The 20,371-nt window shown below is 35.7% G+C and overlaps 1 protein-coding gene across 1 annotated transcript in view; it reads right to left on the bottom strand.

Annotated features, from left to right (window-relative positions):
• The window catches only part of TYR (tyrosinase), a 164,423-nt gene extending 150,093 nt beyond the window's left edge, over positions 1–14,330 (bottom strand). The window contains exon 1 of the mRNA XM_044666033.1: positions 13,512–14,330. Within this exon, the coding sequence (XP_044521968.1) occupies positions 13,512–14,330 (819 nt within the window). The remainder of the gene's footprint in view (positions 1–13,511) is intronic.
• Between the last annotated feature and the right edge of the window lie 6,041 nt (positions 14,331–20,371).

Raw genomic sequence — 20,371 nt, 5'->3', positions numbered from 1 at the left:
TTCACTTGCATCAATTCCTGGAGGTCATTCCAGTTCTCGTGGAATTCCTCCACTTCATTATTCCTTTGAGCACAATAGTATTCCATCACCAGCAGATACCACAATTTGCTCAGCCATTCCCTAATTGAAGGGCATATCCTCATTTTCTAGTTTTTTGCCACCAGAAAAAGTGTGGCTATAAATATTTTTGTACAGGTTTTTTTTTCCTATGATCTCTTTTGGGTATAAACCCAGCAGTGGTATTACTGGATCAAAGGGCAGGCAATATTTTAGCGCTCTTTGGGCATAGTTCCAAATTGCCATCCAGAATGGTTGGATCAATTCACAACTCCACCAGCAATGCATTAATGTCCCAATTTTGCTACATTCCCTCCAACATTTATTAATTACTTTTTTGCTGTCATGTTAGCCAGTCTTCTAGGTATGAGGTGGTACCTCAGAGTTGTATTGATTTGCATTTCTCGATGTATTGCCAATATTAAAAAATGTTTGACATTACCTCTGGAAATATATCTTTATAATCAATCCATCTATTTATCTGTCTCTATTTTCATAGATATCTGTTTATAGCTATACTCAACACATTTTAAAATTAAATACATTAAATAGAATGAATTATTTATTAACATTTTCTCCATCACTTTTTAAGCCTAGAAATCAACAAAATAGTTAAATCAAGCCCTGTTATATAGTGTTTGCCAAATTCTAAGGTGTAAATACTCTTACTGAAAATTTCTAGCTCTAAGTAGACAGTTTAGCTTGGTTCCAGTACATGACTGGTTAATTTTCAGTAGCTGAACCTAAACATACTTTTCCCCTAGCAATATATATATATATAAATTTTTTAAATTTAGAATATTTTCCCATGGTTACATGATTCATGATTCCCTTCCCTCCCCAACTCTTTCCTCCCTCCTCCCGGAGCTGACAAGCAGTTCCACTGGGTTAGCATGTATCATTGTTCCAAACCTATTTCCATGTTTTTAATATTTACAGTAGAGTGATCTTCTAACATCAAAACCCTAATCATATCCATATCTAATTACATGATTGATCATATGTTTTTTTTCTGCGTTTCTGTTCCCACAATTCTTTCTCTGGAACATTCTTTCTCATAAGTTCTATATATATATAAGTTTCTATAACATTCTTTCTCATAAGTCCTCTGAATTGTCCTGGGTCATTGCATTGCTGCTAGTAGAAAAGTCTATTACAGTCAATTATGCCATAATCTATCAGTCTCTGTATATAGTTTTCTTCTGCTTCTGTTCCTTTTGCTTTGCATCAATTCTTGGAGGTCTTTCCAGTTCACATGGAATTCCTCCAGTTCATTATTCCTTTCAGCACAATAATTTCCATCAGATACCACAATTTGTTCAGTCATTCCCCAATCAATGGACACCCCCTCATTTTCCAATCTTTTGTCACCACAAATAAAGTGGCTATAAATATTTTTGTACAAGTCTTTTTTCCTTGTTATCTCATTGGGGTACAAACACAGCAGTGATATGACTGGATCAAAGAGCAGGCAGTCATTTAAAGCCCTTTGAGCATAGATCCAAAATGCCCTCCACAATGGTTGGACCAATTCATAACTCTCCCAGCAGTGGGTTAGTGTCCCAATTTTGTCACATTCTCTCCAATGTTTATCACTTTCCTTTGCTGTCATATTGGCCAGTCTGCTAGGTATAAGGTGGTACTTCAGAGTTCTTTTTATTTGCATTTCTCTAATCAAGAGGGATTTAGAATACTTTTTCATGTGATTATTGATAGTTTTGATTTCATCATGTGAAAACTGCCTATTCACATTCCTTGACCATTTATTGATTCCTAAACACATTTTTTTAAAAAATAGCATGACTTAGCAATACTGATGAGTTTTTGCTGGATTCTCATCTGAAGCTAAAAGTTATTCCTTAACTCAAACAATGTGAAAAGGATGAGAGTTCCACATGGTATGTGTCTTTCCTCTACTGAGCCCATGTGGCCCAGAAAAAAATGTTTATGGGTCTTTTGTCTTTTTATTTATTAATTTCAGACAGCTGCAGATTAAAGTCTCTTATCTTGCCTAGCTAGGATAGTCAGGCATCTTTGAGTATAAGAAACCAGATGAGTTCATACAGCTGACCTAGCAGCAAGTGAACTGAAGCATCAATATAGCCCAATAGATTAGCTGTGTTCAATTCTTCATGACCCCAACTCTTCATGACCCCTAGCTCATTTTACACAGGAAGAACTGAGGTAAACGGGGTTGTGAAATGCTAAGGATTTGAATTCAGGTCCTCTTGACTCTAGGTCCATCGTTCTATCCACTGTACCATCTAGCTGCCAATCTAGCCCCTCAGAAACCAGTCCCAAATTGGACTTTGGACATGAACTTAGTGAGATGAGTATTATACAGGAACGGAACTAAACTGTGAGCCAAGCCCTCCTCCACAAGGACTAATAAAATAAGATAAAGAGAGAATTATGCCACCCTGTAATTGGAGGAAATGTTTGTGTGTTTTTCTTGTTATATCTTTGAAGTAAATATCCAATTATAAAACATAACTCATCAAGTTGTTAAATGGAACTAGATTGCTAGCCACTGGGACCTTAAAGTAGAGAGGACATAATCAATGAGAGTTCAAGTTGATGGCAAAGAAAATATTCTTCTCAATCCCTTCAGGATACCCAAAGATGTCTGTGTGTGTTGGAGGTGGGAAGGGTAGTGAAAATGTAACTGTCCCTGATAAAATGACTTTGTGGACTTATTTTACATTATTCCCCTTACAAGGAAAATCTTTGGCAGTTCACTATGCTTCTCTACATGTGTACTGTTCAGAATCTTTATCTTCATTCAAGATTCAATTGTGCTTTTACTTCTTTCATAAAACCTTCCTTGATTCCCATCAGTATTCTTCCTTTCCTGAAATTAATTTAGATAGTGTCCCAAAAGAAGATTTTTGGGATGTCTTCTATCTATATGCTACAGTACATTTTGTATCTGGGCTTGAAATGCAAACTCTTTGAAGCCAATGCTTGTATTTTTGTTATTATTGTCATTATACATCTAGTCTAGAACCTGGTAAGCACGGTAAATAGGTCTATATACCAAAGAGATCAAAGATGGGGAAAAAGATATACTTGTACAAATATACTTATAGCATTTCTTTTTGTGGTGACAAAGAACTGGAAACTAAAGGGATGCCAATCATTTGAGGAATGGCTGAACAGGTTGTGGCGATATAAGAAAGAGAAAAGATGATGATCACCAAAATACATGGAAAAACCTATATGAAGAAATGTGAAATGAAGTAACCAAAACACTGTACATCATAACAATAATAATGCATGATGATCAACTGTGGATGACAACCATTATCAGCAATGCAAAGATTTAGCAAAACTCCAAGAAAGTTGTGGCAAAAAAAAAGGCTATCTACTGCCATAGAAGGAAATGATGGGGTCTGAATGCAGAATGGAATTGAAATAATGGATGTAAAAGCACATCATGTTAAATAGAAGGTACAATTATTTCAAATAATTTTTGGTGAAACCTTGGGTATTGATTTTTGCTTTAAAATTATATATATTTTTAAAAATTGTCTTCTAAATTTGCTCCTCTCCTTGCCTTCCCATGTAAAAATTTTAAAAAGAGAGGGAAAAAAACAGCTTACCAAAAATAATCAACATATCAACTACACCTTATAGAATACATCATATTCCGCATCTAAAGATCCCACTTCTGCAAAACAAAAAAGGAGGCATATTGTCAGCTGGATTAAGCTTTCTCTAGGGCCAAACCTTGTCATGAAAAACACACAGTACTCAAATTTGTTTATTTTATACTTTTTTTCACTATTGTAGTCATTGGTTTATTATTTTACTGGTTCTGTTTCCTTCACTTTGCATTGATTCATATTAGGCTTACCATATTTCTTAGAAGGTTTATTACTCATCATTTCTTTAGGCACAGTTCTATTCCATTACATTAATTAGCACAATTTTTGTAGTGACTCTCCACTCAATGTTCTTTGCTCCCACAAAAAAAAATGTTGCTATGAATTCATTGGTATATTTAGTAAAAGATCAAAGCTAATGAATAAACATTAGCGCTCTCTGTCATTCAGTCAAAGTTCAAAGAGATTTACTGATGAGGCTAGTTGCCATTCATGGTTCCTTCTTGTGCCTAATTTTGGAGTAAATATTTAATAGAAGTTTCTGTTTTTAAATTTGTTATCTAATTGAGACAGACTTCCTCATTTTATATAATAATTCCAATTAGCTACATACTTAACTACTAGGACCATTAGAAATCCAGGAAAAATATTATATCCTTTGAAACAATTTTAATTGGCTATCATCTGCCAAAGACATCTTTTACTAAATCCTACTTTCATATTTTTTCCTCTGAAAAAGACAGCAGATACATATCTGGTTTTCTAAAATTCCATATACCTGTAGAATACATTCATGTCTTGTGCCAGTGTGTGTACCATCCAAGTACTACCCCAGTGAGGCTGGAAGAGGCTTAGCACTAGAAGACTGTACATTTTCTTATCATGAATATATATATATATATATATATGTATATATATATAGATAGATATATGTGTGTGTGTGATCAAACCAGGTCATGTAGACTTACTATCACCTGTATTAATTGAGTTAGTCCTTCATAAAAGAAATCATAGGTCCTTTGAAAAAATGACACAATAATTTGAATGGGGAATGTGAGAACCAGTTGACATCATCAATTTTGGGAGTGTTGTCATTCAAAAAAGAATAGAACTTCTAAAAATCCCCATGCCAAGGTTGTCAGAAAAATAAAATAATTCAGTTAGACTATATTTTATTCTGAGCTATTGTTAGTGATTTATTTGGCTGTTCCTTAGAATTATTGGAGGGGAGCAGTAGTGTATGAGCACTAGAATTAGGAACTATGAGTTTTAGTCTTAGTTCTACCATTTGGTTTTGTGGTCTTGATCAAAATCATTTTGGTGGGAAGGGAATTTGCAAATCCTCTAATCCAGTCTGCCTCTTATTTTCTCCCATTTTACACATGGGGAAATTGAAATGTAGAGAAGGGAATTAATTTTCCCACAGCCACATAGAGAGAAAGTGGGAGAACCAAGCTCAAGAATAGATTCTCTGTTCTTAAATATAATGTGTTTTTTTTCCATTGTACCACAGTGCAATATTTGATCCTTAGTATCCCCACCTATACAAAAGAGTTATGGACTAGTTAATCTCTGAAATCTCTTTCGATTTTAACATGTTTTGATTCTAGGTCTGTGGCTGACAGCATATCTGAAGCCAGAATTTCAAAATGTGATTATCTTTACCAAGAGTTGTAGGTATTCTTTGAAAACATAGTCTTGGATAAATTGTGGAGTCAACAAAATCAAAATATGGTTTGTGAACTTTTTATTTTTCTTTCTAAATATTGAATCAACTTGTTATTAGGCTGCAAAACTCATTTCAGGATGAATAGAACAAAACAAAACAATACAGGAGCACAGGTTTTCGGTATATATGTAATAATGACTGCTTTGTATCTGCTGGCCTACTTGGTTTCTACTGTAGGGGAAAAAGTGCCTCTCTCAAGGATAAGCTCATCACTGCTAATTTACCACCATGGGGTTAATTCTAGTCTTGAATGACACCACCTCTCTCAGCTTCCTTCCCCCTTTGATTAGATGGCTGGAAAGCAGAGTACCAAATTCTACCCAGTTCCTTCCTCTATATGGGACAAAAATTGGATTTTCAGATTGCTCCAATTTGCATCTCTTCCTCTGCCTGGTTTCAACTCCATGGAATAAGATGTTCCTATGCTGGGTAAATTTTGATGTTCTGACCCTTCCCCTCACATCCTGCCTCATTTTGTGCTATCTCCCCTTTGCCCATTAGATTTAAGCTCCTTGGGGCCGTGACTATCTTTCTTTTCATGAGTTGTTTCAAAAAATACTTTTTAAAAATTATCTTTTAAAAAACATTACTTTCTATCTCAGCATTGATACTGGGTATTGGTTCCAAGGCAGAAGAGTGGTAAGGGCCCAGGCAATAGGGGCTAAGGGACTTGACCAGGGTTACAGAGCTAGGAAGTTTCTGAGGCCAGACTTGAACCCATGCTCTTCTATCTCCAGATCTGACTCTCAAACCACTGAGCCACTAAAATGCCTCCTTTTCATTATTTTATACATAGCATGGAGATATGTACCTGGTATATAATAGGCACTTGGTAAATGTTTACTGGATTGGGAGATTCTGGCTCTTTGTTAGGATTATGTTCTTCTGATGTGCTTTCATCACTTGGTGTGCTTCCTAAGAGTCATGGCTATAGAAGAAGACTAATAAGAGGGAAGTGACATCAGAATGTAATGTAAGTTTAGAAGGGAAAAGAGAAAGACTAAGAGAAACAAGATGGCGGCTGAGGCACATCTCTTTTCTACTGACATTGCAAGAGTAGGTTTTAGAACATGCTTTTTGGACACTAAACTCTAAGACATTAGAGTACCACATGCCTTGTTTCAATGCAAGATTCACAAGGATAAACAGTGGTAGAAGCAGGCACTCCATCAAAGTACTGAGATTTTAGTGGAGTGTAGTTCCCAAGAACGCCCTGTAAGAGCAAATCCATGTAACCGTTTAGACATACTGCTGCAAGCATAATAATCAATGTTCTCTCATACAATTCGATAATTGCTTTGTGACCTTTTCTTCTATCTTTTGATTGTTGCATGGGGGCATGCAACAAAATCAACCAGAACTTGAATGTGTTAGAATAGACCTCTATTCTCCCTAAAATAAATCATTCATGACATGAAATAAAACCCAAATACTCTAGAGTAGACCACATTTCTGTTTTCCCATGCAAATGAATTATTTTGAGTTTGTAAGAAAATGTTTAATACAGAGGGTGCTTGTCTCTGGGTTGACTTTCTACTTTTTGTGACACAAGTACTAAATTGGTTTCAATAGGATATAGAACAGCATAATATCTTATTGTGTGAAGTAGTAACATTATCATGATATAATAATAACTAACATTTATATAATGCTCACTATGTTCCAAGCCCTGCTCTAAGCATTTTACAATTATTATTTCATTTGATCCTTATAACGACCCTGGGAAGTAGGTGCTATTATTATCCCTATAATACAGATGAGCAAACTGAGTCAGAATTTAAATGACTTACCCCAAGGTCACATGTCAAGATCTGTTTGACAAATTACTTGTGGGTCAATGAACCGGATTGAGAAAAATGATTCTAAAGTTTAGTTTAAAAACTGCCACAATAGATGTTCATTTTTGCTTTTTGTAAGCTTTTTTGAAATAAAGGTAACCACTTAAATTATATCAAATTTTTGTATAGGATTCTAACTTTGAAATTTAATAAAATGGTAATTTTGGAAATTTTTAAAAACTTAGGAATCTTTAAGAAATTTCTAAACAATTTTTATGGGTATTAACTGTCTCCTTTTCTCTATATTTCTTTTTTATTTTCATAACTAAACCTAAAATATTTAATTTGAACCAATTTTTAATCTGAGTCAATTCTTTTTTAATATTTTACAATCCTTTACTTTTTTTTGCCATTTATTAGTAATAGCTGAAGTTTCCCCTTTTTTTCTTTTAAATTAGCATTCCAATTGTCGTGAATTAGGGAAATCTGCATTTTTTGAACAATATTATGAATGTTATAAGGTTGATATTAACTTGTTATTCATTTTTATGCTTTACAGAATTTGAGTTGGCACAAGTTTCTTAAATAAGTACACACCTCAGTGGTCACTGTAGTTGTCTGAATACTTCGTTCTTACAACGAATTACATTTTAACAAATTGCATGCTAATCCTTAGATCAGAATTTCTTCTTATACATTGCACACACTTTTAAAGTAATTTTTGTATCCTAATCAAGTACAATGCTGTTTAAATTTCCAATTTATAATATGCCAAATTCTTAATGATTTCCAATTTTTGAAATCCTAATGTTAACTCTATTTTACCTGTTGTTTAACATAATAGTACATGTTTTAAAGTAACAACTTTACATGTCCACCTGAATTTTAGAACATACAAAATCTTCACATTACATCACATCTTTTCATAAGTTGATATTAAATTCTTATATATTTTATACTCATTTTTTGCAATTCTCAAATTCAGTTTGACAAGCATTTTTGCTAAGTCTAATCATTCAAATCTGTAATCATTATATATTGCAAGTCTTAATAGATAATTTTTTTCACTATGTTTTTGTACATTCTTAAATTTTGCTGAAATTCTATTTTTAACTGGTAACCATTTATCACAAGGAATGAATTTATACTGTACCATCAGTACATATTCAAATCCTTAGCAAATTTTGACAAATTTTGGCTCCTAAGTGTCTGAGTCCAGATGTGAACTCAGGTCTTTTTGACTGCAGGTCAGGTGTTCTATCCACTGCTCAATTTTTGGCTACCTCTAAATAACATCATACTATGAAATTAACAATTTCGTGGGAAAATGAAGTCTATTATAAAGCACTTAACTTAGAGTGAGTGTTGTCTCTTGCCTCTATGAAGAGGATAGGAGATTTTAAAAAGAGGGGAGGTGGATGCTGGCCAAAAATGGAATTTAAGGCTTATAAAAAGTTTGATCCAGGAATTTAATGGAATTTGTAGCCTAGGTTGTATGTCATTAATGGTCCAGTCTTTACTATGAATTTAATAAAATAATCGAACTCTATATATGAATTATAACCTTGAGAGAAGGTATATTAGTACATGAATACAAGTGGAAGGCAATGAAAAGAGGGTGGCCAAGTAAGTAAAACTCAATGATTCATACGTCTAAATTAGATTCCTGGATATAACGAGGACATAACCATAAGGATGGAATCTGCATGATTAATAGCCCCATGTCCTATACATCTTCGCTATTTACATATGAGGACCCAGACGACTGCCCTTGTCTACACGTATTACATATGTATTCTCTATAACTCTGTCTTCCCTTTATAAGAGAAAACTGAAAAGTTAGAGTTAAAACAATTATAAAGTATAAAAAAATTTAAGGTTTGAAGGAATCTATTGAATGAAACAATTAAATTACTCTTATTTAAATTTAGTGCCAAGTTAGTGAGAACCTTCACTTATCCAGTGAGAATACATTTGATTATTTACTAGGTTTGAACAAAGTCCAAATACCACATTAGGTACAAAGTGGTAAGGCCTTCTGAGACACTATAAAACCACTGTGCTAGTAAGACCCAGAGGATTTTGAGAATAAGTTGAACCAAGGGAGAAAGCTACTCCAAAGAAGGGATTACTTGAGGTGGGGGATAGCATCTTGACCTCAGTCTAGATCTCTTTCCCAGTGGCCACATTGACCAGAAGTGAAAGCCTTCCAAATTTGGAAGTGTCTAGAAAACTTTGAACTTTGATCTTCTCAGTAATGATTTATAGCAGTGATGGCAAACCTTTTAGAGATGGAGTGCTGCCACCTCACCACACAGACCAAGTGCCATGCCCTCACCCCCCCCCAGAGACCATGTGCTGTGACTCTCCCCTCCACCAAGTGACAGGCATGCCTCACCCTCCATTTACCCCACACAGGGGAGGGAGGAAACACTCCATAGGGCTGGAGAGAGAAGGGATGAGTGATGTGAAAAAATGTCATCAGGCACAATGGAGAGAGGGAGGGGAGTAGCTCCACCCAAATCCTTCTGCCTTTCTAATAATGAACTCTGGCAGGGGGAGGCAGGGAGGATAGCCATGTGCCCATGGAGAAGGCTCCATGTCATCATTGGCACCCATGCCATAGGTTCTCCATTACTGGTTTATAGAAATGTGTGCATTGGAATCTAAGAACAAACAGTACAGATTCAGGGTTCTATTAAAAGCCCCATGGAAACACAACACTAGACCTATCTGAGTTTAATATCTTGAAAACTTCATCAAAAGAGTTTCCAGGAGCCCTGAGTTACCCCTTTGCCACCCAAAAACTTAGCCCTCTGATTATTAGCAAAGATATGGGAGTGGTCTAGGATAGGAAATATCATGTCAACTCTTTTAACCAAACTACTTTACTAAATGCTTCTTTCTAAAATTTAATGACATTTATCTGAATTATATTTATAAGTAATCATTATGGGAAGCATATTGGTGAGACCTTATGAACTATAACATTAGAAAATATGTCAGGCGAAATCTGAAATTACTTATGAAACAAAGGTTCGAGCTTCTGTGCATATCAGTTTATTAAGAAATGCATGCCAATGACATAACAAATTGGAACGACACCTCCTCAACTTGGCACTGGACCAGAATATAAAGAGGGACAGATTTTTATTCATTAAAAGAAAATAATCAATGGTAAACCAGGTTGCAAGATTAGATAATCTGATTGGAGGATACGCCAGGATACAAGATTAGGGAATTTGATTGGAGGAAAGGTAAAGTACAATCCAAGATGGCAAGGGGAGAGAAAATAGGAACAACTGAAATAAGAAAAAAAAGTTTTCTCTAGCCCCCAAGTATCTTTATTCAATCAAAAAAACAAATCCTCTCTTTGGCTTTTAAAATATTTTAGAGCCTATTCTCCACCTAATTTTCCATTCTTTTTGCATTCTATTTCCCTACATATACTCTAAAATACAATGACATTGACTTGTTTCTTGAACAAGAGATGCCATGTCCCTACTCCAGAAATCTTGATTGGCAAGTCCACATGCTTGGAACTCTCTCTCTCTCTTCATCTCTGCCTCTTAACTTCCCAGCTTCCTTCTAACTTCATTTAAAATTCTACCTTCTCCAAGAAGTTTTTCCAAACCACTGTAATGCTATTGCCTTTCCTCTGAGATTACCTCAAATTACCTTATATGCATCTGGCATGTAAACAGATTTTTTTAATTTAGTGTCTTCCATTAGAATGTGAATGCCTTGAAAGCATGGACCATTTTTTGCTTTTGCTTATATCTCCTGGGTTTAGCACAATGATTGACAAAGGTGCTTAATGAAATGCCTTGGTTCTTGATTTGACTTACCCTGCAGACTCTAAAATGACAGATAAAAAAAAAAGAATTAGATGATGAATCATAGCTGTTATTCAGTCATGTCCAGCTCTTCATGATCCCATTTGGGGTTTTGACAAATACTGAAGTGGTTGGCCATTTCCTTCTCCAACTTATTTTATAGTTGAGGAATCTGAGCCAAATAAGGTTAAGGACTTGCCTACGGGTTACATACACCAGCAAGTAAGTGTTTGAGCCCAGATTCCAACTCAGGAAAATGAATCTTTTTGACTATAGGCCCAGCTCTCTATCAACATGGATTTAATTCCAGACTTTCCCCATCTACTATCTATATGATTGTGGGAAAGGTATTTCATGTCTAGGAGATTTTCTTTCCTAGTTTGTAAATTATGGGAAATAATTCCTTTCTTGACTTTAAGTGGATTACAGTGAGATTAAAAGAGATAATATTTAGGAAAGTTCTTTGTAAACTTTAAAGTGCTATATGAACATAACCTAATGAGAAGAATGAGTAGAAGAATGCCCATACTACTTATTTGTCACAATGGAATCATTTAAATGCTAACTCTGGCAGGAATCTTAAGAGTTCTTAGGATCCTTTGTTTCACTGAAGAGGAAACCAGCACTCTGAGAAGCAAATCAATTTGCCTGGGGTCATGTAAATCATTGGCTGCAGAAAGCAGGTCTCCTAACTCACATTTAAGCACTTTCTTTCCTGAATTTTGAAAGGGTGTCCTTAGAGGGCAATTAAACTCTCCTGGGCTTTAGAATAAAGAAATGTACTCCCTCAATGATTAGTCCTCAAACATTCAGAATTGCACCTCCAAAATCATCTAGTTCAATTCCCTCAATTCACAGATGAGAAAAGTGAGGACCTTAGAGGTTCAGTGACTTACCTGAAGACATACCCATTAGAGCCAGGATGATGTTGATAACTCTTTTAAGCAGAAGCTGGCATTCATATACATTTTCCCAAAGCACTTTAAATGCTACCTCATTTGATCCTCCCAACAGTCCTTTGAGACTAGTGCTATTATCATACCCCTTTTACAGTGGAGGAAACCAGGCAGACAGGGGTTAAATTATTTGTCCACACAATTAGTGTCTGAAGTTTAAGGTTAAGATAGATTAAGATAAATCTTCCTGACTATGGATCTAGTGCTTGTATTCATTCTTATGCCCATATCCTTTGGTTTCTAAGCCAATATTCTTTCCATTGTACAAGACTCCCTCTAATATTTATTTAGAAGTTTCCAATGGGTATCAACTTCTACTTGAAAATGATTCTGAGCATTTTCAATTTTTTCCCATGTCAAAATAACGACAACTTACATTTATTAGCACTACCCTCCTTTTAAAAATTTACTCACATTTTAGAGTAGAAAATTGAGACACAGTAGTTATCATAGTAAAATTGTTAATATAGAGTAAAATGGGGACTCAGACTCAAGATTTGTTTCCAGATCCCATGTGTGTCCTGTGATACCACATTATTTCACAAAGGTTAGCTAACAAGAAAGTTTTGTTCTCTTTAGCCTCATCATAACCAAGGATTATTTGGAGGAGTAAATGAAAACTAGAGATCTAAGCAAGAAATCAGTATTTCAAGTAGTAAATTGAGTAGTACTAGAAGCTTTCACAAAATATACACTTTTCCCCACAGATAAATGGAGAGATTTTGATTTTTTCCTTACATAAACACAACGGTCCTGTCTAGTAAAATGCCGACATTTGCCATGTGCAAAAAATTATCTGAGACAATTTTCAAATAAAAACTTGAGTGTACTCCTTTATCTTTGGATTGCTGTGTGCTCTTGAGAGAGGAAAGACATTCCCACATTTTAATTGTGAAGTTCAAGGCTCAGAGCTCTGAATTTTCACAGTCCCCAAAAGACCTTTGAGAAAGTCATTTCTTCATATAGTAGAAAAAGAATTAAACTTGAAACAAGAATGTGAAAAGGGGAAGGGAACTCTTAAGTACCCACTATGTGCCAGGCACTGTGATAAGCACTTTACAAATATTATCTCATTTGATCTTTACCACAATTTGGAAGGTAAGTACTATTATTATCCCCATTTTATATTTCAGAAAATAGTGGCAGACTGATCTGGCTATAGTATGCATATACATAGTGATCAAATCGATATTGCCATTGTTTTTGGAAACACACATATTACCTATGTGACCTTCAGCAAGTACCTGACCTTCTAAGTGTCTCAGTCATTTCCCTAAGATCATAGGTTGCAGATGTTTTATTGATTTGCCTTAGTAGATTTGCTTAAAAGGAATTCTGGTACACAAAGGCGTTACAAGGATATTCTAAAAAAACAAACAACTTATATCAATTATTTCACAGTGGTTTTTAGAATCAAATAATTTTGAAAAGAAACTCCATGCCATTAAGTATTATAAAGTATAATCTATAATTATTAGTATTAATATCAGAGGTGGTATTATCATTTTGTTTTTATAAGAAGCAAATAGACATTTATTTCTACTTCTTACCTGCCAAGAGGAGAAGAATGAGGCAGGGCTGAGGATATTTGGGTTTACAGGGTGACGACCTCCCAGGTACTCATCTGTACAAATAGTGCATTCCTCAGCATCTCGCCAGTCCCAGTAGGGGATAGTGAAGTTCACATCTCCTGTTAACTTCTGGATCTCTTTTTCCCATAGCAGGAGAAAGAATCTGTGCCAAGGTAGGAAACCTGGTGCTTCATGGGCAAAATCAATGTCTCTCCAGACAGTGGAGCCCCCAAGCAGTGCGTCTCTGGACACATAGTAATGCATCCAGACAAAGAGGTCATAAATGTTTATGTCCCTAAATATAGGGGTTGAACCATTGTTCATCTGGGCATAGGTGCTGATAGGGATGACATAATCTGAACTGATAGTGTGCTTAGCCAAGTTGAGGTAGGCAAGGAACTTGTCTTTCTCAGGTATGCTCAAGTCAAAGATGCTTCTTCTTAGCAGCAGTCTCCTCTCCAGGCAGTTTGGTCCAGTGAACCCAAATTTGCAGTCACCACAGTTGAACCCCATAAAGTTGCCAGAACACTGGCAGGTTTGATTGTAAAAGACAGAAGGCCAATCCTCCCGGTCATCCACCTTGGAGAAAGGGAACTGGGGCCCTTCTGGTGCTCTGGAAAGGCTTATCTCCTGGCAGGATCCTCGTCCTGATAGCTGGCCACAGGGAGAGCCATCTCCACTCCATACTGGACAACATTCCTTCTCTAACAGGTTCTTGGATGAGACACAGGCTCTGGGAAACTGCCCCAAAACACCCTGAAAAATCCACAGCAAATAACAGAGAGGTACCAGATGCATTCTTCCTCTGACCCTCCACAAATTCCTTCTTAGCTGGCTAATTGCCTTCCTCTCTAACTCCTGTTAGCCTCTAATAATCACATGCATTGACTAAAGCCTAAATAGTGTCTCCTCCCACCTCCAACTTCAAACACTTTTAATCTTTGTCTCAGGCTCTCATCTTCTGCCCAACACATGACTAATTTTCTTCGAAATAGTGGGATAGTCCACATAGAAAAAGTTGATTTTTAAAGGGGCAAACACTCTTCTCTATTAAGTCATCCTTGGAGATTGTGAATAAAAGATTGAACTTTTGAATCATGTTATTTTATTAATTTAAGAATATAATTAAAAGATCTAGGGATGAAAGATATCCTAAGGTCATTAGATGGATTATTATACAAAAAAAAGAACTAGAGACTAGGATTTTTGTATGATCACACTGGTATTGAGTGAATACTTGAAGGTTGTGTGGCATAGCCAAGGTATGTGTCTTAGTGGAAAAAGAACAGTATTTGAACTCATTTGTAAAATGAGGAAATGAACTGTATGGCCCCTAAGGTCTCCGAGCTCTAAATCTATGTCCTCTGATTATAAGCAGAGAGAGGATTTGAATATGGGTCCTCTATCTCTAAATCCAGCATTCTTTTTACTCTAACATACTGACAATCAATCAATCAATCAATCAATCAGTCGTTCAATCAAACTAGCATTTATTAAGTGACTATTATATGCTAGGCATTGTGCTAAGCAAATGAAGAAGATTTGAATCAGAATTAAAACTTCAAATCATAATTCACTTCAGATTATAACCTTAATGGAGTAAATTGGGAAGCACTAAATAAAAATGCCAGCTTATTCCTAAAGACCAGGCAGGTTTGGGTGAGATTCATTTTAAAATATAAAAAGGGTCTATCATAGTGCTCCATCAGTCAATATTTAACATGTTGCTAATGTGTGTCACATTTCATTTATTTATTTATATAAAAGAAGATTAGGGCCAGATTGTATTGGGCTTTGACTCCTAAATTCAGAAGTTTAGACATTATCATATAGACATTGCAGAACCACTGAAAATTTTGCCACTTTTCTTCCCACTTTTCTTCTTTCTTTTTTACCTGTTCTTGAACTCCTTTTTGAGTTCCTCAGGAGCTTGTGACCAATTTCCATTTGGGGGGGAAAGTTTGGATGTGTTTGCTTGTTTTCCACTCTTTGCTGTTGCTTCTGTATTTTGTTCTTTTTTTTTTTTTTTTTTTTTTTTTTTTTGCTTTTTTTTTGCTATAGCTTATTCCTTTTGCTACTAGTGAATTGGAGTTCCTTCATGTTGTTGGTCATTGCATACTCTTTTCCCTGTCAGAAGCCTGAGTGAGGGCAGGTAGCTCTGTGATATTTTTTGTGTAGTGAGCTTTAAAGCATTTTGCTGAGGCTATCTTTCTAGTCCTGGCTGCTAAGGCTGTGGCCAGTTATGTTTCTGCCCAAGCTCCATACTCTGTTGCTCCAGTCTCAAGTCTCGCTGCCAAGGCCTTGCACTGCCCTCAAGGGTAAGTCTGTGGTGTCCCCAAGAATTTAGAGATTGGCTTGGCCCTTGCTCTAACTCTGGCAGGGAAGATGGTGTGGGAGAAGGGTGATCAGCTTGCACTTTGATTAGTGCATTTTTTTAACTTGAAAAATTTTATTTAATTAGTTAATTTAGAATATTTTTTCATGGTTACATGATTAATGTTTTTTCCCTCTCCTCTTCCCATCCCCCTCCCATAGCCAACAAGTAATTCCACTGGGTTTTACATGTGTCATTGATCAAGTCCTATTTCCATATTATTAATATTTGCATTAGGGTGATCATTTAGAGTCTACATCCCCAATCATATCCCCATCGACCCATGTGATCAAGCAGTTGTTTTTCTTCTGTGTTTCTACTCTCACAGTTCTTTCTCTGGATGTGAATATTGGTCTTTCTCATAAGTCCCTCAGAATTGTCCTGGATCATTGCATTGCTGCTAGAAGAGAAGTCCATTACATTCAATTTTGCCACAGTGTATCAGTTTCTATTTATCTGTGTATAAGGTTCTCCTGGTTCACTCTGCAACAATTCCTGGAGATTGTTCACATGGAATTCCTGCAGTTCATTATTTTTTTTCAGCACAATAGTATTCCATCACCAAAAGATACCATAATTTGTTCAATCAAAGGACATCTCTTCATTTTCCAATTTTTTGCCACACAAAGAGTGTGGCTATAAATATTTTCGTATATCTTTTTCCTTTTGATGATTAGTGCTGTTTTGTCCCCTTATAGTGTGGGAATCCCCACTCACTTATACTTTTCAGGTTTTGATTTCTGTCCTTTTGAGACACTTTGTAATGATCAGTTGGAAGGAGACTCACAAGGCTCCTGCTACTAAGCCACCATCTTGGCTCCACCCTTGATATTGGTATACCACTGAAGGCTTTGGAGTAGGTGAGCAACAGAGTAAAAATGGTCAATGGACAAAATAAATTTCTCTGCCATATACTTCCTTCCCCACCTGGCTCCCCATTTAAAAGTCTTCTGACCTCCCTAAACTAGACTTCCTGAGTAAAAAGACCAATTCCAAGCAAAACGTCATTTGCTTCATCAATTTATCTATTTATTCAAAATGTTGAGGATAAAATTTAAAGGTGGAAGAAACATTAGAAATCACCAAATCCAACTTCTTGTTTTACAGATGAGGTAACTGAGTCCTAAGGAGGAAAGGGGCCTTGTGACAGGTAGTACGCATGTGCTAGTCTTGGAGTCTCAAGACTAGAGAGCTTCTGTGCCCCCAAATCATCTTCGAGCAGATTTTAATCTAGAGAGACATATTTCTTTTTTTCCCTTCTCTTCATTAAACACACAAAACAAAATATATCTTAAGTACTGAAATATAGTTCTTGCTCTATCTTTAGCTATTTCATGCATGTGTTTGTATTTCTAAAGGTCATCTGACTGGAGACCCACTGCTTTTCCCCCTTTGCTGAATATTCTCTATGATTGCTCACTAAGGCACTCCTTTTTTACTATTTGTTTCAGTCTTAGAGAAGCTGTAAGTTCCTATGCATTCAGATGGCCTAAGATGCAGACTGCATTACGATGAAAACAGGAGCTGAAAAGTCAGTGGATCTTGGGGGCTGGTGTGAGTGGGAAATAGACATTTTTTCAAAGTGTGGGGAAAGGACCATTAAAGTAGAAATGATGCCTTTTGCTGAGATCACAAGGTCTCCCAGAAGAGCACGAGTTGGCTTAATCTTTTTTTTTCTCCTCCTGCATTTGAGAATTGCAAAAAGGATTATCACAAGATTTCTTTTCCCTGGGGGTCTTAGGTTTGTATTACTTAAAGCCACATGCTGCCTTTTATAATTCTATTTCATTTATTAGGGACAGAACTCAATTTCTCATATTCACTTTAATTAAGAATTGTACTGAGACAGTTGCCCACCTATCAGACTTATTAATGACATTCCTGATCAAGGGTGAAATAATGTAAAAAAGCCTTCATGGTGTCACCTGAAATGCTGTGAATGCTTCTTTTTAGCCTATGAATATTATGAATTTTATATGATTTCATATGAATTTTATATGTTCATATAAAATAAGAATTTTAGCCTATGAAGAATAATGACTCAGGGACTAAATTTAATGAATCAGAGCTTATAATTTGGCTATGTTATATATTACACACACACACACACACACACACTTATGTATATGTGTGTGTGACTATATATATATATGACTCAGTCAAGTAAGTCATTTCTACTAACAGTCGACAATAAGTAATTAGGTAATTAATTTGCTAAAGAACAAAGTGTCTAAAATATGCAAAAGTCATGTGCTAAGGTCCAAAGGAATGACAGAGATAAGGTAGAGTGATACCTGTGGCCTTAAACAGTTTACAATCTAGTAGGGAAGAGGCCAGGTACATGGAGTATTTTATTAAAATCACTATAATACAAATAGAAAATGACAGGTAAGATGTGAAACACAGACTAGCTATCCAAATTGATGGATTTAAGAAAGTGAGAGTTTATTAGAAGGAGAGTTTCCTTTTTATTTGGAGAAATCAAAACCTTTACTCCAAATATGAGTCATAATTTAATCTAGTCTTGATTTGAGATCAGTAACAGTTTAAGGGCTTATAGATGGTGATCTTTATGCTTAATTGGTACTGATCAGTTCCTGAAGGCAGATAAAGTACATTTTTCCTATGCCAGGTTACCAAGCATTATATCCAGAATATAGAGCGCTCAAATCTACTCCACCTTGTGAAAATAGTTCTATCATCTCACACATGGACTATTTCAGCAGTCTTTTAATTTTCTCTGTTTTCTCCTGATGAGTGTTTACTGTGTCTGTACCTCCTGAATCAGAGCCTTGAGGACTGCCGTATGGTTGTTGGCAGAGCAATGGACTTGGAGTCAGAAAATCCCAATTTTCTATCCACCTGTGTATTTTTGTTCAAATTGTTTGGCCTCACTGATTATCATATTCTTCATTGGTAAAACAAGACTACTAATACTTGTACTGTGTAGATCATAAGGTTCTCATGAGGACTAGGTGAAATAATGTATGTATTATTATGACATTTTTTAATAGTTCAGAGATTTTATTCAAATAGCTTTAATTAGACTGCTTCTTGGTCAAAATGAAACCTGAAAACAAGTATACAAACTAGTTGATTACTAATTGTGTATTGAAAGCAGTAAGTTTCCACAATACCAAACAAACCAGGTCTGAGTTTTTTCCACAATAAAGTTTAACAGCTCAGCTTCTTCAGTGTTTATTAAAATACAAAAGAAAAAAAAAGTAAAGATCTTTTTTTTTTTAAGATGGCAAATCTGACCCTTGTAATATGAGAGGGTAGTAAAGGACATTTCACATATATACATAGAGTGAGGTTGTTTCAAAACCAGTCTGAATACTTCCAGAATTGAATGACTTCCCAAGGTCTCATGCTCAATTTATTTTCTTTCAAAACCTAGGCACCACAGAGAAATACCTGGTGTTCTTGACTGTGTCTTCGAAATATCTCAAACCAAGCCTTGGGGCTAACATAGGTTAAGCTTACTGTGGAGGGTTTCCTGGAGTGGTTTCAAACAGAAGCACCAGGTACTTAATGAAAATTAAAAGGCTGTTTTTTTTTTTTCCAAATATGTTCCAAAGCTCTTCTCAATGTTTATAACCAGCCATCATTGTGTCTTTCCTAAGAGTTATTTAAGTGTGATGGAGAACTAATCACACTCTGTCCTGAACTGTGGGAGGGAAGAAGTCTAGTTATGATTGGTTTATGATTGAAGATCTAATGCTCTTCATGTGTAGCCTGCTCTGAACCCCTACCTCAAAACTTTTTTTTTTCCTTCATAAGTATCCTTTTGAGCACAAATACAAGTACAAACACTCTGAAATACATAAAGATCCAAAGACATAGTATTACATTGATCTCTATTTTAAACGTGTAAAACTGATAACTTGTTTGATTTTTATCATCATTTCTCAAGTTTCCAAAGAGAAACGTAGACAATTACAATGGTCTGGTAAAAAGTTGTTACTGCAAAACCTACACTAAGCGTATTTCTCCATTTTGTCTTTTAAAATTTTTTTTACTATTTAAAAAATACACCAAGTTCAGGATAAAAAACAACCACCAAAATACATCTCCACACACGTCACAGGCCAGTAGAAGTAGCATTCAGCTCTGCTGCTGCATGTTAAACCCCAGAAACCCAAGTGCCCATGTACTTAAAATCCTTTCCCAGCACTAAATACTGAATTGATTTTTTACAATAAAAAAAGCTGAGTAGTATTTCATAGAAATGCCAGAAACTGCCCCACTGGAAACAAAAGCTATTTACATTAAATAAGGAACCTATTTTAAGACTTGTATTTGTCACATTTACAGCATGGTGCAACACATCCTGTGACTAGGGGTAGGGGAAAACTGCTTCTGGCACTCAATACCACAAAGTAACACAGTTTGCCACATGAGAGTAAAGCGAAGGGAGAGAAGGAAAGAGGGAAGAGAAACTTTTGGTGTTTCATTTCTGGTT

This window comes from Gracilinanus agilis, chromosome 3, assembly GCF_016433145.1.
Source record: "Gracilinanus agilis isolate LMUSP501 chromosome 3, AgileGrace, whole genome shotgun sequence".
NCBI lineage: Eukaryota > Metazoa > Chordata > Mammalia > Didelphimorphia > Didelphidae > Gracilinanus > Gracilinanus agilis.
The sequence above is the reverse complement of the archived record's forward strand: the minus strand, read 5'-3'. Positions and strand labels throughout refer to the sequence as shown.